This window comes from Natrix helvetica (genome assembly GCF_964273705.1).
Source record: "Natrix helvetica genome assembly, chromosome: 5".
In the NCBI taxonomy this organism is placed as follows: Eukaryota; Metazoa; Chordata; class Lepidosauria; order Squamata; family Natricidae; genus Natrix; species Natrix helvetica.
Window position 1 is genome coordinate 2,177,384 of NC_138551.1, and position 20,939 is coordinate 2,198,322.

General features: G+C 46.4%; 1 protein-coding gene across 5 annotated transcripts in view; it reads right to left on the reverse strand.

Moving 5' to 3' along the window:
- The window catches only part of LPP (LIM domain containing preferred translocation partner in lipoma), a 177,065-nt gene that overhangs the window by 53,505 nt on the left and 102,621 nt on the right, over positions 1–20,939 (reverse strand). For all 5 annotated transcript variants that reach the window (XM_081956071.1, XM_081956072.1, XM_081956070.1 and 2 more), the window contains one exon: positions 6,863–7,483. In XM_081956071.1, the coding sequence (XP_081812197.1) occupies positions 6,863–7,483 (621 nt within the window). The remainder of the gene's footprint in view (positions 1–6,862; positions 7,484–20,939) is intronic.

Below are 20,939 nucleotides of genomic sequence, written 5' to 3' on the forward strand. Positions count from 1 at the left end.
ATCTGCTCTTCTAAAGCCCCAGAAATTGACTCTTCTCTAGTCTGTCCACCCCTGGAGACCATCCATTCAAGAATGACATCATTACGCTCCTCAATGTTTCTCATCCAACTCATTCCTTTTGGTGAGGATTAAGCTCAGGATCTTCTTTCTCTCTTCCTCCTCCTCCTCTTCCTCCTTCTCCTTTTCTTCTTCCTCCTCCTCCTCCTCCTCCTTCTCCTCCTCTTCTTCCTTCTCCTCCTCTTCTCCTCTTCCTCCTCCTTCTCTTCTTCTTCCTTCCTCCTTCTCCTCTTCTTCCTTCTCCTTTTCCTCCTCTTCTCCTCCTCCTCTTGTTCTTCTTCTTCTTGTTGTTCTCCTTCTTTTCTCCTCCTCTTCCTCCTCTTCCACATATCACTCCCGTCTATCACTGATGGGGTCACCTACTTGGGTAATGAAATATCTGCAAGAAAACCACCAGGCTCAGAGAGTAGCAAGGACCTCCTCCTCCTCTCCTCCTCCTTTTCCTTCTCCTCTTCCTCTCCTCCTCCTTTTCCTTCTCCTCTTCCTCCTCCTTTTCTGCCAAGCAAAGTCAATGGGGGATGCTAGATTCCACTTAACACGGCAACATGCCATACAACAGGTCATAAAATGAGACATAATTCACTTAGCAACTGCCTTTCTGCCGATGTAATTTATACAATTTCCTTCGCCAGGCTCTGAATGTGCGTTATTTCGTATTTCATTGGTAATTGAAGCTGGAATGAAATATTCTTTATTTAAAGCGTGAGTGTTCTAAGGAGTTTGGGGGGTTGGTCAAGTTGATCTCTGAGGTGCCCGCCAGGCAGTGTAGATTCTTAATTCGAAGTTTTCTCTCCCTCCCACACACGTGGCTTCTTCTGCCGGAGAAAACAAGGTTTGCGACGCAGACAAAGAACTGAGTTTGCTTGTTTAAAAGAATAGAATAGGGACGTTTTCTGGAGAGGTTCGCTTAACAATTTTGGGGAGTCAGTGGATAATTTTATTTTCTCTTTCTCCAAGGCCTGATCAAGAGGATGCTGGATGTATTTTTTTTTTTTTTTTGCTCAAGGAGCTCAAAGAATTCTTTTCCTCTTACGCAGCAATAATTCAGACGACAAAACCAGAGGGTTTAGAGCAGGGGTGTCCAAACTTGAGAACTTTAAGACTTGTGGACTTCAACTCCCAGAATTCCCCAGCCAGCCTTGCTGGATGGGGAATTCTGGGAATTGAAGTCCACAAGTCTTAAAGTTCTCAAGTTTGGACACCCCTGGCTTAGAGGCAACCGCTCGAGTCTTCCTCTCTTTGCGTTGGATGTGGGCGCAATTCAGATCCAATTTCAGCTTAGGTTTTGGGGAAGGGGGCAAATCCGAAAGGCTTCCTCTAACAAGGGTCCTCGGGATGGTTTGGGAAACTGGACGGCCACAGACCGAAATAAAAGTATCAGCTGTTGCAATAGATGATAAGGTGAGATGAGATGACATAAGAAATAAGAGATACAATATAAGGTATAAGATATAGGAGAGGAGGGGAGGAGATGATATAAGATATAGGGTAGGTTAAGAGAAGAGGATATCAGATCAGATACAAGACAAGATACAAAATAAGATTAGGATAGGATAGAATAGGAAAGGTCAGATTTAACAGATTAACAGAGTTGGAAGGGACCTTGGAGGTCATCTAGCCCAACCCCCCCCTGCTCAAGCAGGAGACCCTAAATACCATTTCTGACAGAGGGCAGTCCAGTCTCTTGGAAGCCTCCAGGGATGAAACTCCCACAACTTCCGAAGGCAACTTCTGTTCCATCAATTGATTGTTCTCACAGGAAATTCTTCCTTATTTCCAGGTTGAATCTCTCCTTGGTCAGTTTCCATCCATCGTTCCTTCTCTGGCCTTCGGGGGCTTTGGAGAACAGTTTGACCCCCTCCTCTCTGTGGAAGCCCCTCAAATATTGGAAGATGCTCTCATGTCTCCCCTGGTCCTTCTTTTCATTAAACTAGTCATGTCTCTCTTTTTTCTGTTATTATTATTATTTCCTTCCTTCCTTCCTTCCCTTCCAACCTTTCTTTCTTTCGTTCTTTCTTTCTTTCTTTCTTTCTCTTTCTTGTGCTTTGGAAAATAGCTTGACCCCCTCCTCTCTGTGGCAGCCCCTCAAATATTGGAAGATGCTCTCCTGTTTCCCCTGGTCCTTCTTTTCATTAAACTAGTCATGTCTCTCTTTTTTCTGTTATTATTATTATTTCCTTCCTTCCTTCCTTCCTTCCTTCCTTCCTTCCCTTCCAACCTTTCTTTCTTTCTTTCTTTCTTTCTTTCTTTCTTTCTTTCTTTCTTTCTTTCTTTCTCTTTCTTGTGCTTTGGAAAATAGATTGACCCCCTCCTCTCTGTGGCAGCCCCTCAAATATTGGAAGATGCTCTCCTGTTTCCCCTGGTCCTTCTTTTCATTAAACTAGTCATGTCTCTCTTTTTTCTTTTTTCATTATTTTTTCTTCCTTCCTTCCTTCCATCTTCTCTCTCTCCCTCTCTCTCTCTCTCTCTCTCTCTCTCTCTCTCTCTCTCTCTCCCTCTCTCTCTCTGTCTCTTGTGCTTTGGAAAATAGCCTGAAACCCTCCTCTCTGTGGCAGCCCCTCAAATATTGGAAGATGCTATCATGTCTCCCCTGGTCCTTCTTTCTATTAAACTAGACATCCCCAGTTCCTGCAACCGTTCTTCATATGTTTTAGTCTCCAGTCCCCTAATCCTCTTTCTTGCTCTTCTCTGCACTCTTTCTAGAGTCTCCACATCTTTTTTACATCGTGGCGACCAGAACTGACTGCAGTATTCTGGGCCTTACTAGGGCTTTATAGAGTGGTGTAAATATAGGGTAGGGTAGGGTAGGATCAGAGGTGGGTTCCTCCTGGTTCGGCCCGGATTGGGCGGACCGGTAGTTGCAGCACACCCAAACCTGTAGTAAAAAAATTGGCAACCCACTACTGGGTAGGATGTAGGATAGGATAGGACAGGACAAGATAACATATAGGATAGGATAGGTAATAAGATAGGATGTACGGTGTAGGGTGGGATAATCTTTAAATGTCACTTTTTTTCTGTGAACACACTGGCACAAATTTAAAAAATGAAATTCTGATGCCCTCTAAAGAAAAAATATATAAATATCCTCTCCTCGCCTCTGTTCTACTCTATTCATTATCCTATCCTATCCTCTGTTCTATTCCATTCCAATCCATTCTATTCTATTCATTATCCTATCCTATCCATTCATATACATACATACATACATACATAAACCATACACATACATGCAGGCAGGCATGTACACACACACACACACACACACACACACACAAAGTGCACATACACACTTTAAGTTCTTGAATTTCTGGACCCTTTGAAACTTGGCCAAGCGAAGCCTCGGAAAACCTGCTGCTCTGAATAAATTTTTCTGTTTGTCATCCTTGCAATAACGTAGAGAAATATTACAGGTATATTACTTGACTTACAACAATTCGTTTAGCGACCGTTCAAAGTCACAATGGCACTGAGAAAAGTGATCTCTGACTTTTCCCCCCCAGTTACTGACGACTGCAGCACCCACATCCTTTTCGTCGTGTGATCAAAATTCAGACGCTTGGCAACTGACTCATATTTATGACGGTCACAGTGTCCTCCTGGGTCATGTGATCCCCTTTGGCGACCTTCTGAACAGCAACGCCAACGGGTGGGGGGAACGGATTCATTTAACAATCGTGTGACTCACTTAACGACTGCAGAGATTAATTTCACAACTGTGGCGCGGAAGGTCTTAAAATGTGGCAAAACTCACCTACCAACTGTTTCATTTAGCGACAGAAATTTTGGGCTCAATTTTAGTCATAAGTCAAGGACTCCCTGATACCCTTTTGTTTGTTTATTTTTTCATTTGTTATGAAATTTATCACCCATTTCGTGTCAAACAACTCTGGATAAAAACATAAATAAATACTAGAATAATTATGAAATAACAAAGCAGACAGTTTTAGTGCCCAGCCCCTCTAAGGCACTGATGCTCAAGGGAACCTCTCGAAAAAGAAACCAACCCAGAGACATTCAAAAAGAGACAGAATAACCATTTGTCTGAAATAGTCTAAGGTCTCCTGCTCAAGCAGGGGGTTGGACTAGAAGACCTCCAGGGTCCCTTCCACCTCTGTTCGATGTATGTTGTAAAACTGGCACCAAAACTGCTGAACAAAGACATCCTGAAAGAGACTTTCTTCCTAATTTAAGCAGGGACATTAAGCCGAAACAATGCCTTACGTCGATCAACCGTCCTAAGCTAGGAAGCCAGGAGAAAAACAATGCGATATCGCTTTCTATATTTAAAGCGGAAAGGGCAGGAGAGAAATTACTCTAAGAATTGCTAACAATTAACCTTTTAAAAGTCCTTCCACCACTCCAGGCTGAAAAAGGAGCCATCAGAAGCCTCTAACCAACTTGAGTAATAGCGTTTAATTTTTCGGGGAGAGATCCCCAGATTGTTGGAAGGAAGGAAGGAAGGAAGGAGGGAAGAGGGAGGGAAAGAAAGAGAGAGAGAGAGAGGAGACAGAAAGAAAAAAAGGAAAGAAAGAAAGAGGAAGGAAGACAGAAATGAAGGAAGGAAGGAGGGAGGGAGGGAGAGGGAAGAAGGTAAGAGGGAGGGAAAGAAAGAGAGAGAGGAGCCAGAAAGAAAAAAAAAGAATGAAAGTGAGAGGAAGGAAGGAAGAAACAAAAAAAGAAAGAAAGAAAAAAGAAAGAAAGAAAAGATCAAGCTGGATGTGATACACAATATTTTGCAGGCCACAAAAAGCCCACTGGACCCACTGAAGTTTCAAGTCAAAGCATGCATGGATGTGGCCCTCACGGATGTCGCACCAAGATGCCAGCTTGCCTTGGAGACAGGACTATGCCAACCAGCCAGGGGCACCAATGGGCGTGTGGCACATTGCGGGTGGCTGATGGAGTAGAGAACACCCCACCTTCTCCCTGGGCTAACTTCGCCCCCTCCGTCTCCATCCTGCTTAGCTTTTTTTAAATATCATTTTTATACATTCCAGATAAATCTATCTTTACTGTTTTAACGCTTTATAGTGTACTTTAATCAATGTCTGTAAGCCGCCCAGACTGGCCTTTGCCACAGACAAGGTTATAGGTTGGTAGATTGGTAATTAGGAGGGGGGAGGGGGGGGAGAGACAGACAGACAGAGAGAAACAGACAGAGAATGGGTAGACAGAAAAGAGATAGATAGCACTGATTGATAATAGATATAGGTATATTATAGAGAGATAAATAGTGATAGAGAGAGGTAGATAGATAGATTGATAGGTGAATAGATGGCTGGATGGATATATGATAGACAGAGATATATGTGATAAATGAATGGATGGATGGATAGATGATACATAATAATAGATAAGCTTGATTGATGATAGATGACAGGCTGACAGGAAGATAGGTAGATAAATATGATAAATGAATGAATGGATAGATGATAATGATAGATAGAGGATTGATTAATGATAGATAATAAGGATAGATGGATAGGTAGATGATAGAAAGAGACAGACTGATGGATGAATGGATGGACAGATGGACGGATGGATGGATAGGTGGGTGGGTGGGTGGGTGAATGGATAGATGGCTGACTGGCTGTATATATGACAGTGACAGAGTTAAATATTATAAATAAACATATGGATGTATAGATGATACATAATGATAGATAGATAAGATTGATTGATTGACTTACTGATTATAGATGACAGACTGACAGACAGAAAGATAGATAGATATGATAAAGAAATGAATGGACAGATAGATGATACTTAATTATAGAGATAGATGATTGATTAATGATAATGATGAGGATGGATGGATACGTAGTAGATAGATAGATAGATAGATAGATAGATAGATAGATAGATAGATATAGACAGATGGGAGAGACATGAGAGAGAGATGATTAGATGGACAGACAGACAGATAAGCTGCATCGATGGATGGATAGATGGATACAGACACAGATATAATATACATACATCCCTAAGACCAATCCGCTCACACAGAGAGGGACTTCTTCGGGTGCCGTCCGCTAAACAGTGTCGGGGGGCGACACCCAGGAGCAGAGCCTTCTCTGTGATGGGCCCAGCCCTGTGGAATGACCTCCCCCGTGACATCAGGATTACTTCCGATCTCCGCTCCTTCCGTGTACAGCTGAAGACCCACCTCTTTCAATTATCTGGCCTGGCTCAACCGTAAATTTTTTCTTATTCCTCCTGACTGTCCTTTTAAATTTTAAATTGTGGTATTACTAATGGGGTATTTTAATGGTGACTTTTAATTGTCTAAATGTGATGTAATTTGTTACCTCCTCCGTGCATGTATGTCTTTGTATATGTGTGTATTTGGATGTTTATGTGTTTGCACATATGTTTTATGTTTTATATGTTTTATTGTACGCCGCCCCGAGTCCTGTCTGGAGAGGGAGCGGCTAATAAATTCAAATTTATTATTATTATTATTATTAATAGATAAAAATGATAGATTAGGTAGGTAGATAGGTAGATGATAGGTAGATAGATAATGGATAGATAGGTAGGTAGGTAGGTAGGTAGGTAGGTAGGTAGGTAGGTAGGTAGATAGATAGATAGATAGATAGATAGATAGATAGATAGATAGACAGACAGACAGACAGACAGATGGATAGATGATTGATTGATAGATGGATGGATGGATTGATGGACAGATAAATAGACAGACAGACATTAATGATAGACAGATAGAAAGACGATAGGATAGAGAGACAGACCAAACTCTGTAAACTTTGCATCCCTAGTCAACTCTCTCCTGGGTTCTTCTTACCTTTGGTTGCAAGGTGGGCAGGTGGGCGGCTGGCACTGGCTCATAGCCATAGGTCTTCCTGGCTCCAGAGGACGGGTACTGCTGCCCCACGGCCGGAGGGTACGCTGGCTCCGGCTTCCAAGCGCTCCCAGGGGGCCCATAGGAAGGCTCGGCTCCCTCCCAGCCTCTTTGGGGGGTGCTCCCAGCGTAGGCCTGTTCTGGCTGGCGGCCCGGCAGTGGTGTGGAGCCGTAACCCATCGCTGGTGGGGGCACATAACTGTAATCAGGTGCCCGAGGTTGTGCCGGCACATAGGGCCCCATGGAAGAAGCAGGCTGGGGGGCCAGGCTGCCATATTGGGGGGGTGAGGGCGCGAAGTGGGGGGCAGGATGAGCGGATTTGACCTGCACGTTGAACGGGGGGCGGGTGGGGGTGGCGGCCGTAGTGTAGGGTGCCGGAACGGGCTGAGGTTTCAGAGTTCCGACGGGCGTCACCGGGATGGGATGGGCACCAGGCTTGGGGGTGGCTGACTTTTTGGTGGCGGTCAAGGGAGGCTGGTTGGGAATGACCATGCGCTTGTGCCCTGTGACCGGAGTGGCCACGGCGGGTGTGGTCCCGGGAGATCCGCCAGGGATGCCAATGGCCTGCAAAATGGAAGAAAAGGAGAGTGAATTTGAGACTTGGGCACTTGAAGGGGGGTGGACTTCAACTCCCAGAATTCCACAGCCGGGCAGCTGACCACAGGAAAGGATCCCTGCTGGGCAGGGTGGAGGAGAATTTTATTCTAGTTCATGTTATCAGTTTAACAGAATAACAGAGTCGGAAGGGACCTCGGAGGTCTTCTAGTACAACCCCCTGCTCTGTCAGGTAACCCTATAGCATTTCAGACAAGTGGTTATCTCGTCTTAAAACCTTCTTTTTTTAAAAAAAGGAAGGAAGGAGATGGGAAGGAGAAGAATGGAAGGAGGAGGGAGGGAGGGAGAAAGGAAGGGAGGAGGGAGGGAGGGAAGGAAGGATATGGGAAGGAGAAGAATGGAAAAGAGGAAGGAGGGAGGGAGAAAGGAAGGGAGGAAGGGGGAGGGAAGTAGGGAAGGAAGGAAGGAGATGGGAAGGAGAAGAATGGAAGAGAGGAAGGAGAAGGAGGGGAGGGAGGGAGAAAGGAAGGGAGGAGGGAGGGAAGGAAGGAAGGAGAAGAAAGGAAGAGAGGAAGGGAGGGAGGGAGGAAGGAAGGAAAGAAGGAGGGAGGGACTGGCACAATAGTTGGGATGCAGCACTACAGTCAAACTCTGTCCACTGCCAGCAGTTCGATCCTGACCGGCTCCAGGTTGACTCAGCCTCCCGTCCTTCCGAGGTGGGTCAAATGAGGACCCAGATTGTTGGGGGAAAGAGGCTGCCCCTGTAAACCGCTTAGAGAGGGCTGGAAAGCGGTATATAAGTCTCAGGCTATTGCTCTTGGGGTGTGCGTGTGTGTGTGTAAATGAGAGCGCCAATCGCGGGGAAGCTTCCAATTCCCAAGCCCAGAATTAATGGATATTTGTTCCGCTTGCATAAAACAATTGTCTCTCAACTCAATGCCGGACTGGGAACTCCTGGTCCCTGGGCAGAAGGTGAAATCAGGTGAAATCCCTTCTTCCGTTTAGAACAGGGGAGTCCAAAGTTGAGAACTTTAAGACTTGTGGACTTCAACTCCCAGAATTCCCCAGCCAGCAGAGCTGGCTGGGGAATTTTGGGAGTTGAAGTCCACAAGTCTTAAAGTTCCCAAGTTTGGACACCCCTGGTTTAGAAGGACCTCGACCTAAAGCCAATGGCTGAGAGGGGCTCAGGGGTTTCTTTTTTTTTGTGGCTGCAATTGTGGGCCGAAGGCTCAGCCCCCTTTTCCCCTGTGCACAGGTAGTCCTCAACCTACGACCACAATTGAGCCCCAAGGTCTCTGTTGCTAAGTAAGACAGTGAAGTGAATTCTGCCCCCTTTTACGATCTTTCTTGCCAAAGTTGTTAAGTGAATGAGTGCACTTGTTAAGTTAGTGACGGTTGTTAAGTGGATCGGGCTTCTCCATTGACGTTGCTCGCCAGAAGGTCGCAAAAGAGGATTGCGGGATCCCAGGACAATGTGGCCGTCATAAGTATGAAGCGGGTGCCAAGCGTCTTCATTTTGATCACAGGGATTCTGCAAAGGTTTAACTGTGAGAAATGGTCGTAAGTCACTATTTTCAGTGCCGTTGTAATTTTGAACAGTAACTAAATGAACTGTTGTAAATTGGTTGAGGAATTCTGGGCGATGAAGTCCACCAACGGTGGTTGAGGAATTCTGGTGGTTGAAATGAAGTCCACCTACAGTGATTGAGGAATTCTGCGAGATGAAGTCCACCTACGGTGGATGAGGAATTCTGGGAGATGAAGTCCACCTACGGTGGATGAGGAATTCTGGGAGATGAAGTCCACCTACGGTGGTTGAGGAATTCTGGGAGATGAAGTCCACCTATGATGCTTGAGGAATTCTGGGAGATGAAGTCCACCTACAGTGATTGAGGAATTCTGGGAGATGAAGTCCACCTACGGTGGTTGAGGAATTCTGGGAGTTGCTACCTGGGGAATCATGGGAGTTGGAGTCCACACAACCTAAACTTGCTGACGTTGAGGAACACTGCTCAAGGCTGGCCAAAATCTGGAATCTCTTAGCACGTTTATTGAAAGACAGGTGAATCTTCCTTTGCTACTTGGAAAAGCTGCTAACAAGATTCCTTTAGATTCTCCTGGATCCACTTTGCATTTCTCCTCCTTCTAGAGGAAACGTTTTATTCATGCGTTTATTCATGCGTATTTATAACCCACCCAACCCCAAACATCTGGCACCTGGCTTTAGCTCCATGAAAGCTACCGCATCACAGCCTCAGCTAAAATTAGTTTTGTGTGTTATGGAAACTTCTTCACTTCGTCTCCGTGTGTTGACCGAGCCAAACACTGGGGCTGTGAACACACAACGCTAGGAGGTTTCTCGGTGTTGACCCTGGGCTCTCATTTTGCGGCTTGGTTAATTTATGGTTGGCGACGTTGTGTGAAAATGGGCGAATTGAGTAACCGGGGTTAGGTGAGTCAGGCCGATGCAGCCAATACGGTTTTCATCCAACACGTTTCGGTGAAGTTAGCGACGACGGACGGTGTTTTGCGAAGCTGAGATTTGGGATTGTGGGATGTTGTGCAACTGCTTGCTGTCAAATACTTCTTTTTGGCTAGACAACAAACCACAAGAACGGGCTTCCGAGGACACCGAAGCTCCGAGACGAGGATTTATTAGAGCAAAAGGCATGAAGGGCAGTTAGGAAAGAATTCCAATTGGTTTACTGCAGGGGTGTCCAAAGTTGGCAACTTTAAGACTTGTGGACTTCAACTCCCAGAATTCCCCAGCCAGCTCTGGGAGTTGAAGTCCACAAGTCTTAAAGTTGCCAACTTTGGACACCCCTGGTTTACTGTGTCTAAAACCCCAGCTATATTTATAGCAAACTCCAGGCTGAATTCTCACACCTCTTTCCCTCCCGACTGGTGGGATGCAACAGCCAGAAGCTACCCTGGTTTGCCAGGATGTGCAGTTTCAATCAGTACAGGTGGTCCTCGATTTGCGACAGGTCGTTTAGTGACCGTTCCAAGTTACAACGGCACTGAAAAAAAATGACTTCGGACCGTTGTTCACACTTACGACCGTTGCAGAATTCCCCGCGGTCCCATGATCAAAATTCAGGCTCTTGGTGAGGGACTCATATTTACGCCGGTTGCTGTGTCCCGGGATCATGTGATCCCCTTTTGCGACCTTCTGACAAGCAAAGTTAACCGGGAAGTCACTTAACCATGATTCACTTAAGAACGGAGGAGGCAAGGAAGGTTGTAAAACGGAGCAAAACTCACTTCACAAATGTCTCGCTTAGCAGCAGAAATGTGGGGGTTCAACGTTGGTTGTAAGTCGAGGACGACCTGTATTACAAAGGCCAGCAAGCTGTCATAATGGAAGGTAGCTGAATGCCTTTTCAAGGAAAACGTTCAGGGACCTTGGCTGCATTCACACATTAACCCAGGTCCCCACAATACCATGAACTAACCTCACAGACTGGGTTCACCCCATCCTGCTGATCTATCAAACATCTAACCCTGGTTAACGCCTCCCAAGCTTTGCACAGAGTTTGAACGAACTTCATGGACTCCTCCAACATCAACTGAGGTTCATGAGAACAGCTTACACAACTTTATTGTGCAGGAAGAATCCCCCCTAACCACCACAGGGGTCTGTTTCTAACATTGATGGCATCAAAATGGACGTACTGACCCTGGTTGTGCCCGGTTTTGTTTGATCTTGGAAGCTAAGCAGGGTTAGGCTTGGTTAGTAGTTGGATGGGACTGCGTGGGAATCCTGGGCTGCTATGGGCTTTGGTGCCAGTTTATTGCAGCGGTTAAGGTGCTGGCCTAGAAAGCAGGAGATGGTGAATTCTAGTCTCACCATAGGTACAAAAGATAGCTGGGTGACTTTGTGCTGATCACCAGGAGATAGGGAGTTCTAGTTCTGCCTTAGGCATAAAAGCCAGCTGGGTGCCTTAGGGCCAATCACCAGGAGACAGTGAGTTCTAGTTCTGCCTTAGGCATAAAAGCCAGCTGGGTGCCTTAGAGCCAATTACACGGTGATAGTGACTTATAGTCCAGCTTTAGGCATGAATGGTGGCTGGGTGCCTTAAAGCCAATAACCAGGAGACAGGGAGTTCTAGCCCCGCCATAGGCATGAAGGGTGGCTGGGTGTCTTAGGGCCAATAACCAGGAGATGGGGAATTCTAGCCCTGCTATAGGCATGAAGGGTGGCTGGGCGTCTTAGGGCCAATAACCAGGAGACGGGGAGTTCTAGTCCCCTCATAGGCATGAATGGTGGCTGGGTGTCTTAGGGCCAATAACCAGGAGATGGGGAGTTCTAGTCCCCTCATAGGCATGAATGGTGGCTGGGTGTCTTAGGGCCAATAACCAGGAGATGGGGAGTTCTAGTCCTGCCATAGGCATGAAGGGTGGCTGGGCGTCTTAGGGCCAATAACCAGGAGACGGGGAGTTCTAGTCCCCTCATAGGCATGAATGGTGGCTGGGTGTCTTAGGGCCAATAACCAGGAGATGGGGAGTTCTAGTCCCCTCATAGGCATGAAGGGTGGCTGGGTGTCTTAGGGCCAATAACCAGGAGATGGGGAGTTCTAGTCCCCTCATAGGCATGAAGGGTGGCTGGGTGTCTTAGGGCCAATAACCAGGAGATGGGGAGTTCTAGTCCCCTCATAGGCATGAATAATGGCTGGCTGTCTTAGGGCCAATAACCAGGAGATGGGGAGTTCTAGTCCCCTCACAGGCATGAAGGGTGGCTGGGTGTCTTAGGGCCAATAACCAGGAGATGGGGAGTTCTAGTCCCCTCATAGGCATGAATAATGGCTGGGTGTCTTAGGGCCAATAACCAGGAGATGGGGAGTTCTAGTCCCCTCATAGGCATGAATAATGGCTGGGTGTCTTAGGGCCAATAACCAGGAGATGGGGAGTTCTAGTCCCCTCATAGGTATGAAGGGTGGCTGGGTGTCTTAGGGCCAATAACCAGGAGATGGGGAGTTCTAGTCCCCGCATAGGCATGAAGGGTGGCTGGGTGCCTTAAAGCCAATAACCAGGAGATGGGGAGTTCTAGTCCCCTCATAGGCATGAAGGGTGGCTGGGTGTCTTAGGGCCAATAACCAGGAGACGGGGAGTTCTAGTCCCCTCATAGGCATAAATAATGGCTGGGTGACTTTTGGGCCACCCACCGGGAGAGTAGGAGTTCTAGTCCCTCCTCGGGCAGGAAAGCCAGCTGTGTGACTTTTCGGCCAGTCTCCCCACTCCACCCCCCCCCCCTCTCTCAGCCCAACTGACCTCACAGGGTCGTTGTTGTGGGAAAAACAGGAGGAGGCGCATGCATTCAATAAGTCTGCTGCCTTGAGTTATTAGCAACTCAGATGCAGATGTTTCCTGTATCCCCTGCATTATTTAAATAAAGGTGGGGTGCAGATAAATAAATAATAATCAACATCTCCTCCCCCTCCCCCTGTGGCACCACTGCTAGAGCTCATTTCGCCCTCCCTCCCCGACACAACACAACACACATTCTGGCTGAAGTTTGTGAGTCAACATACTAAGCTCCCCAGGGACTCCCCCCACGTCAGCTTCCCCACATCAAGGACCAACGTCACAGGCCGGCTACATTTCATCAGACCCAAAACAAAAGGTACGACAACACCACAACACCGGTGGCAAGGATCCGCCTGCAAGGTTGCCAAGGGAACCTGATCCTTGCCTGCCACGGATACAAGCCCCTTAATGAAGATATTTTTTTTGTTTCCCCATCCTCCCCCCCTACCCAAATAAAAGAAACGAGCTTTCTGCACCAAGGGAAGCAGACGGACGGGGGTCGGGGGGGGGATGCAAGCAGAAAAAACAAGAATAAATCAGCCATCCCTTCTCTGCATCGCTCGCTAAGATTTTTCTCCCAACGGAGGGGAATTCAAATCTGAAACTCCGGAGTGGAATTCGTGCACGGAGATGGTCAAGTGCTGCATAATCGCTTCCCGGGAATGCAGAAGGAAAAAACATAAAAATAAACAAGCATCGAAGTCGCCACGACAATGCTTAATTTTGCAAACCCAAAAGGGTTCTTTTATGCGTGCAGGGACCAGAGCAGGCTGGTGTGCTTGGCACGATTTTATTGAATCACACACTTTTTCTCTCCCGAAAATCCCCAGTTAGGAATATAATTTGCGACGCATATGCACAGCGGGCCCCAAATGCCAGCTGCATTGTATGCGCTCGACACAAGCCACAGGTCTGCGCGACTACCTCAAAAGCTGGGTTGTTGTTTCTTTGCAAGTGGTTTAAAGTGGATCCTGACTCAGACGCTCACGAACTCTGAGTTCAAATCTCATCCTCGCTATTGAGCATATTATCTCTACTCTGTGATGGTTCCCTTTTTCTATTATCTCCATTCCGTTATTGTTCCGTTTTTCTACTATTGTGACGTTATTCTTTTGCTTTGCGCCTTGTACGTATAGCGAGAGCATCACACACCATTTCGTGGGTGTCGATTCACACTTGCCCAAATAAAGGATTACGTTCAGTTCAATTCAATCAACCACCGTGTTATAGCTTTACTTTTATTGTGTTGTCACTTTTATTGTTGCTTTTTTGTTGGATTGTGGGTAGCTGTTGAAAGTCAGGTGTGTGATATGTGTTTAATACCTTATATTATCCGCGAGGAATCTCCAGTTGGAATTTGCAGCCTAAGAGGGGTGGAAACTTAATACAGGGAGATCTGGACTGACAATAGCTCATTTAATGACCATCCAAAGGTACAACATCACGGAAAAGAATAGAATTGAATAGTTGGAAGGGACCTTGGAGGAAAATATTGACATGGCAGCTTTCCAAGATAGATAAGGTCATAAATACAATACAATACATTACAATAGTAGAGTTGGAAGGGACCTTGGAGGTCCAACCCCCTGCCTAGGCAGGAAACCCTGTACCGTTTCAGACAAATGGCTATCCAACATCTTCTTAAAGACTTCCAGTGTTGGGGCATTCACAACCTCTGGAGGCAATTTCTGTTCCACTGATTAATTGTTCTAACTGTCAGGAAATTTCTCCTATGTTCTAAGTTGCTTCTCTCCTTGATTAGTTTCCACCCATTGCTTCTTGTTCTACCTTCAGGTGCCTTGGAGAATAGTTTGACTCCCTCTTCTTTGTGGCAACCCCTGAGAAAATGTGACTTATGACCTTTTTTCGCACTTACGACTGTTGCAGCATCCCCATAGTCGTGTGATCAAAATTCAGAGGCTTGGCAACTGGCATGTACTGATGACGGTTGCAGTGTCCCCTTTTACGACCTTCGGGCAAAGTCAACGGGGAAGCCGGATGCGCTTCAGAACCATGTTACTCACTTAACAACTGCAGTGATTCACTTAACAGCAAGAAAGGTTGTAAGATGGGGGCCAAACTCACTTAACAACTGTCTTGTTTAGCAAAAGAAACTTTGGGCTTGATGGTCGTAACTCGAGGACTATCTGCAGTCTACTGTTGGATTTGCCATTCTGAAAGTGGTGAAAACTTTGCAATGAAAATTCCTAAGAGAGGACCGTAGGATTATTTAAGGGATTATCAAGGAATATAAGCAATTGTAAGCAGGGTATTGATTTTTCTAAAATTAGGGTGTTTGGTTCTAATAAATTTAATATTTCCAGATATCAAAGAAGTCCTTTCGTATTGCTTCGAAAGCGCCGATCAAGGTTGCCATGGCAACTGACTTCCTTTTTCCTTATTATTACAGTTTGATGCTCAGTCAGCCAGATATTCAGACTGGATATGACATTTTTTGGCCACCTATTGTGAAATGAGACGTGGACCCCATTTAAAGACCATTCTTGCCACCGTTGTTCAGTGAAACACTACAGCGGTCAAGTTAGTAGCACGGTCGTTAAGCGAGTCCGGGCCCCCCCATTGGCTTTGCTTGTTGGAAGGTCACAAAAGCAGATCGTGTGACTTAGGGAGACTGCGACCGTCGTACATATGAGTCGTGCCAAGCATCCCAATTCCTGTCACCACGGGGAAGGTGGAATGGTCGTAAATGTGAAAAATGGTCCTAAGTCACGTTTTTCAGTGCCATTGTAATTTCGAACCGGTCACTAAACAAACTGTTGCAAATCGAGGACTACCTGTATTGATGGGAAACCAGGGTAGCTTCTAACCCAGGGGTTTCCAAACTTGGGAACTTTAAGACTTGTGGACTTCAACTCCCAGAATTCCCCAGCCAGCATAGCTGGCTGGGGAATTCTGGGAGTTGAAGTCCACAAGTCTTAAAGTTCCCAAGTTTGGACACCCCTGTTCTAACCTGTTGCATCCCGTTGGGAGAGAAAGAAGGGTGAGAATTCAACCAGGAGTTAGCTATAAATATAGCTCGGGTTTCATACACAGCAAATCAATGGGGATTTTTTCCTAACGGCTTCATACATTTTGCTCTAATAAATCCGCGTTCCAGAGCTGTTGCAGGTCAAGAAGTCCCTGCAAACTGGTGACCTAGGTTTAGCCTAAAGCAGCAGTTTTTCAACACCAGTGGCTGCATTCCCACAACACCCAGCTACAGCATGAATCAAGAATTTGCACCAAGGTGTTGAGACTCTGGAAAGAGTGCAGAGAAGAGCAACAAAAAGGATTAGGGGACTGGAGACTAAAACATATGAAGAACGGTTGCAGGAACTGGGGATGTTTAGCTTAAGAGAAAGAAGGACCAGGGGAGACATGATAGCAGTCTTCCAATATCTCAGGGGTTGCCACAAAGAAGAAGGAGTCAAACTATTCTCCAAGGCACCTGAGGGCAGAACAAGAAGCAATGGGTGGAAACTAATCATGGAGAGAAGCAACTTAAAACTAAGGAGAAACTTCCTATCAGTGAGAATAATTAACCAGTGGAACAACTTGCCACCATGAGCCGTGGATGCTCCAACACTGGAGGCTTTTAAGAAGAGGCTGGACAGTCACTTGTCTGAAATGGTACATGGTCTCCTTCTTGAGCAGGGGGTTGGACTAGAAGACCTCCAAGGTCCCTTCCAGCGCAGTTATTCCAACTAGCTCAGATTAAAACAGGCTAAGCATAATAAGGTCAAACTATTCTCCAAAGCACCCGAGGGCAGGACAAGAAGCAATGGTTGGAAACTAATCAAGGAGAGAAGCAACATAGAACTGAGGAGAAATTTCCTGGCAGTTTGAACAATTAACCAGTGGAACTGCTTGCCATAAGAAGTTATTGGTTCTCCATCACTGGAGGTTTTTAAGAAGAGACTGGGCAGCCACCTGTCTAATGCTGAGCAGGGGGTTGGACTAGAAGACCTCCAAGGTCCATTTCAACTCTGTTATTCCTTCCTTGCTTCCTTCCTTCCATCCTTCCTTCCATCCATCCATCCATCCTCTCTCTGTCCCTTTACAAATGTTTTTAAAGAAGAGATTTGACAGTCACTTGACTGAAATGGCATAAGGCCTCCTGCTGGAGCAGGGGGTTGGACTAGAAGACCTCCAAGGTCCATTTCAACTCTGTTATTCCTTCCTTCCTTCTTTCCTTTGTTCCTTCCATCCTTCCTTCCATCCATCCATCCATCCATCCATCCATCCATCCATCCATCCATCCATCCATCCACCCTCTCTCTGTCCCTTTACAAATGTTTTTAAAGAAGAGATTTGACAGTCACTTGACTGAAATGGCGTAGGGCCTCCTGCTGGAGCAGGGGGTTGGACTAGAGGACCTCCAAGGTCCCTTTCAACTCTCTGATTCTGTTTATTCTGACACCTCAAACACAGGAGGATTTTGCAGGAAACTAACAAACTACCCGGCAGCATCCAGAGTCACGTTGGGCTCCTGCCAAGGAAACGGTGTTTTTTGCAAATGCCCGGAATGCTTTTCATTCTCTGCTTGTTTGCTGAAGCAATTCCCGGCAGCCGATCCAGTTGCGGCCTTGCCAAAGAGGAGAAACGTTGTGCTTTTGTGCATCGCTCCTGTTGCGATGACACACAAATAATGCTGGGCTCAATTTCTTCCCCCCAAATGGGAAGGAGGAAACAACCATGTGATTAACGTTGCTGGGTGTTTTGGCTACGGGGACCCCGCTTTTCATGGAGTGCAGGCAGTCCTCAACTTACGATCGTTCGTTTAGCGACAGTTCAAAGTTCCAGCGGCACAGAAAAATGGGACTCCTGGTCGTTTTTCGCAGTTACGACCCCTGCCGCATCCCCGTAGTCGGGGGATCAAAATTCAGACGCTTGGCAACTGACTCACGTTTGTGACGTGTCCCGGGGTCACACGATCCCATTTTGCGACTTTCTACTAGCAAAGACGACGTGGAAGCTGGATTCACTTAATGGCCAGGCTATTAACTTATCAACCACAGTGATTCGCTTAGCAACTGCGGTGAGAAAGGTCGTCAAATGGGGTAAAATTCACTGAACAAACATCTCGCTTAGCAACAGAAATGTTGGGCTCAATTGTGGTCACAAGTTGAGGACTACATAGACTACCTGACGGTACGTGTTCTAATTCAGTTGGAATTGTTATTGGAGGCCTGGTTCATCCCAAAGTTGAGATTTCGCAAGAGGAGTATGGAGAGTGGCCTAAATGACTCATACTTGTGACAGTCGCAATTTGATCCCCTTTTGCAACCTTTTAATGAGGAAAATTGTCGTGGACTGGCTGCGCTGAGGAATATCAGAATGCCTCGTTCCATGGGAGAGGAGGATGAGAAAGGAAAACCAACACCCCCTGTCAAAGAAGTACAGGAAGTTCTCGGATTACGACCACCATTGAGCCCAACATTCCCGTTACTAAGCAAGACAGTTGTTAAGGGAGTTTGGCCCCATTTTATGGCCTTAAATTGGGAATCGACCCAGTTTCAGGATTAGCAGCATATCCTGAATCATATACAGGGAGTCCTCGGCTAACGACCACAGTGTAGGCAAAAATTTCTGTTGCTAAGCGAGAGATGCTAAGCAAGCTTTGCCCCATTTTATGACTTTTTGTGCCACTGTTGTTAAGTGAATCACTACAGATGTTAAGTTAGCAACACAGTTTTTAAGACAGCCGGTCATTTTAAGAGCCTTGGTGGCGCAGTGGTCAGAGTGCAGTACTGCAGGCTACTTCTGCTGCCTGCCGGCTGCCTGCAATTTGGCAGTTCAAATCTCACCGGCTCAAGGTTGACTCAGCCTCTCGTCCTTCCGAGCTGCATAAAATGAGGAGCCAGATTGTTGGGGGCAAGAGATGCTGACTCTGTAAACCGCTTGGAGAGGACTGGAAATCACCATGAAGCGGTATATAATTCTAAGTGTTATTGCTATTTCCTTCCTTCCTTCCTTCCTTCCTTCCTTCCTTCCTTCCTTCCTTCCTTCCTTCCTTCCTTCCTTCCTTCCTTCCTTCTTTCCTTCCTTCCTTCCTTGCTTCCTTCCTTCCTTCCTTCCCTCCATTATCTATCCATCCATCCTTCCTTCCTCTATCTTTCCTCCCTCCCTCCCTTCCCTCCTTGATGATGTAGTGGTTAGAATGCAGAATTGCAGGCTAATTCTGCCCACAGCCGGAAGTTCGATCCTGACCGACCCAAGACTGATTCATCCTTGTGTCCTTCTGAGGTCAATAAAATGAGGACCCATATTGTTGGGGGCAAGAGGATGACTCTGTAAACTGCTTAGAGAGGGCTGTAAAAGCACTGTGAAGCAGTATATAAGTCTGTGCTATTGCTATTTTCCTCCTTCCTTCCTTCCTTCCCTCCATTATCTATCCATCCATCCTTCCTTCCTTCCTCTATCTTTCCTCCCTCCCTCCCTCCCTTGTTGGTGTAGTGGTTAGAATGCAGAATTGCAGGCTAATTCTGCCCACAGCTGGAAGTTCGATCCTGACCGACCCAAGACTGATTCATCCTTGTGTCCTTCTGAGGTCAATAAAATGAGGACCCAGATTGTTGGGGGCAAGAGGCTGACTTTGTAAACCGCTTAGAGAAGGCTGTAAAGCACTGTGAAGCGGTCTATAAGTCTAAGGGCTACTGCTGTTTGCATCCTTTCAGAGGGTCCTTGAGGCCACTTGGAGCTTCTTCGCCTGTGTCCCCAGGGTCACCTGAGGGGTGCAAATGGGGGTGGAGCCTTCTTGCAACTGCAGCAAGGACCGTGTTGTAGACTGGAGATGACGGTGAGGCTCCACCCCCATTTTCACCACTCAGGTGACTCTGAGGACACAGACGAAGCTCCAAGTGGCCTCAAGGACCCTCTCAAAGGATGCAAATGACCAGCTGTCTGCAAGGAGGGTCAATCCTTCCCTTCCCCTCCATCTGGTCAGAGCTGAAGAAGCCTCTTGGAGGAGAAGCGAAATGTCTTCAAAAGGAAAAACCAGAAAGTCCAGTTGCCTTTTGAAGAAAAAGGACCCTTGGGACATTCACCGTACAGTTTAGCCTCCAGACCGCTGACCATCTCTGTGCTTCTTCTTTGCACTCTTTCTAAAGACTCTTTTGACTGATAAAGCCCTTTTTCCAAAATTGCCCACCAAGGCCCAACGAACGGCTCGAACCTCTTCCGCACCTGAGCGGTGGGTCCCTGCCCAACATTTTAGGACCCCCATTAATGGCAGAAAGCAAAAAAAAAATGGAATAAAATAAAGGAACAAGGAAGAAAGGAACAGCAGGGGGGATTTGACTTCTCGCACTTGCAAAATCACCCCAAATCTGCAAATTCCTTCTCTGCTTGAGACGCCACCGGCTACCAGTTGGCAATTATGCGAAATGTTCCTCTCCTTCCTCAATTTTTGTCTTCCTTCCTTCCTCTTTCTTTCTCTTTCTTTCTTTCTTTCTTTCTTTCTTTCTTTCTTTCTTTCTTTCTTCTCATTCCTCCCTCCCTCAATTTTCGTCGTCCTTCCTTTCTCTACCTTCCTTCCTCTTTCCCTCCCTTCCTCTTCCTTCCTTCCTCTTTCTTTCTTTCTTTCTTTCTTTCTTTCTTTCTTTCTTTCTTTCTCTTCCTTTCTTCCTTCCTTCACTTCTCATTCCTTCCTTCCTCAATTTTTGTCTTCCTTCCTTCCTTCCTTCCTTCCCTTCCCATTTATCGCTCCCTCAGTTTTTTTCTTCCTTCCTTCCTCTTCTTCCTTCCTTCCTTCTTTCCCTTCTCATTCCTTCCTCCCTCAATTTTTTCTTCCTTCCTTTTTTACTTCCTCCCTCCCTCCCTTCCTCTTTCTTCCTCCCTCCCTCTTTTCCTATTCCTTCCTTCCTTCCTTCCTTCCTTCCTCCCTTCCTCTTTCTTCCTCCCTCCCTCTTTTCCTCTTTCTTCCTTTCTTCCTTTCTCCCTTCCCTAAGCAGGCAAGCCAAGATCCGTTATAACCTCTCACAGCTCACAAGAGAGCAAATGAATCTCGGCTTCTTCTCCTTAAGCCACTAATTCTTTAATATAGTCACTGCAGGAGCAGAAGAATGATTTTGAAAGCCTCGACGAAATGCGTCGGTTGGGAAAAAATTGGTAGCTGACACCTCGCCATTTTCAATGCCGCCGGGAAGCCGGAGCCAAC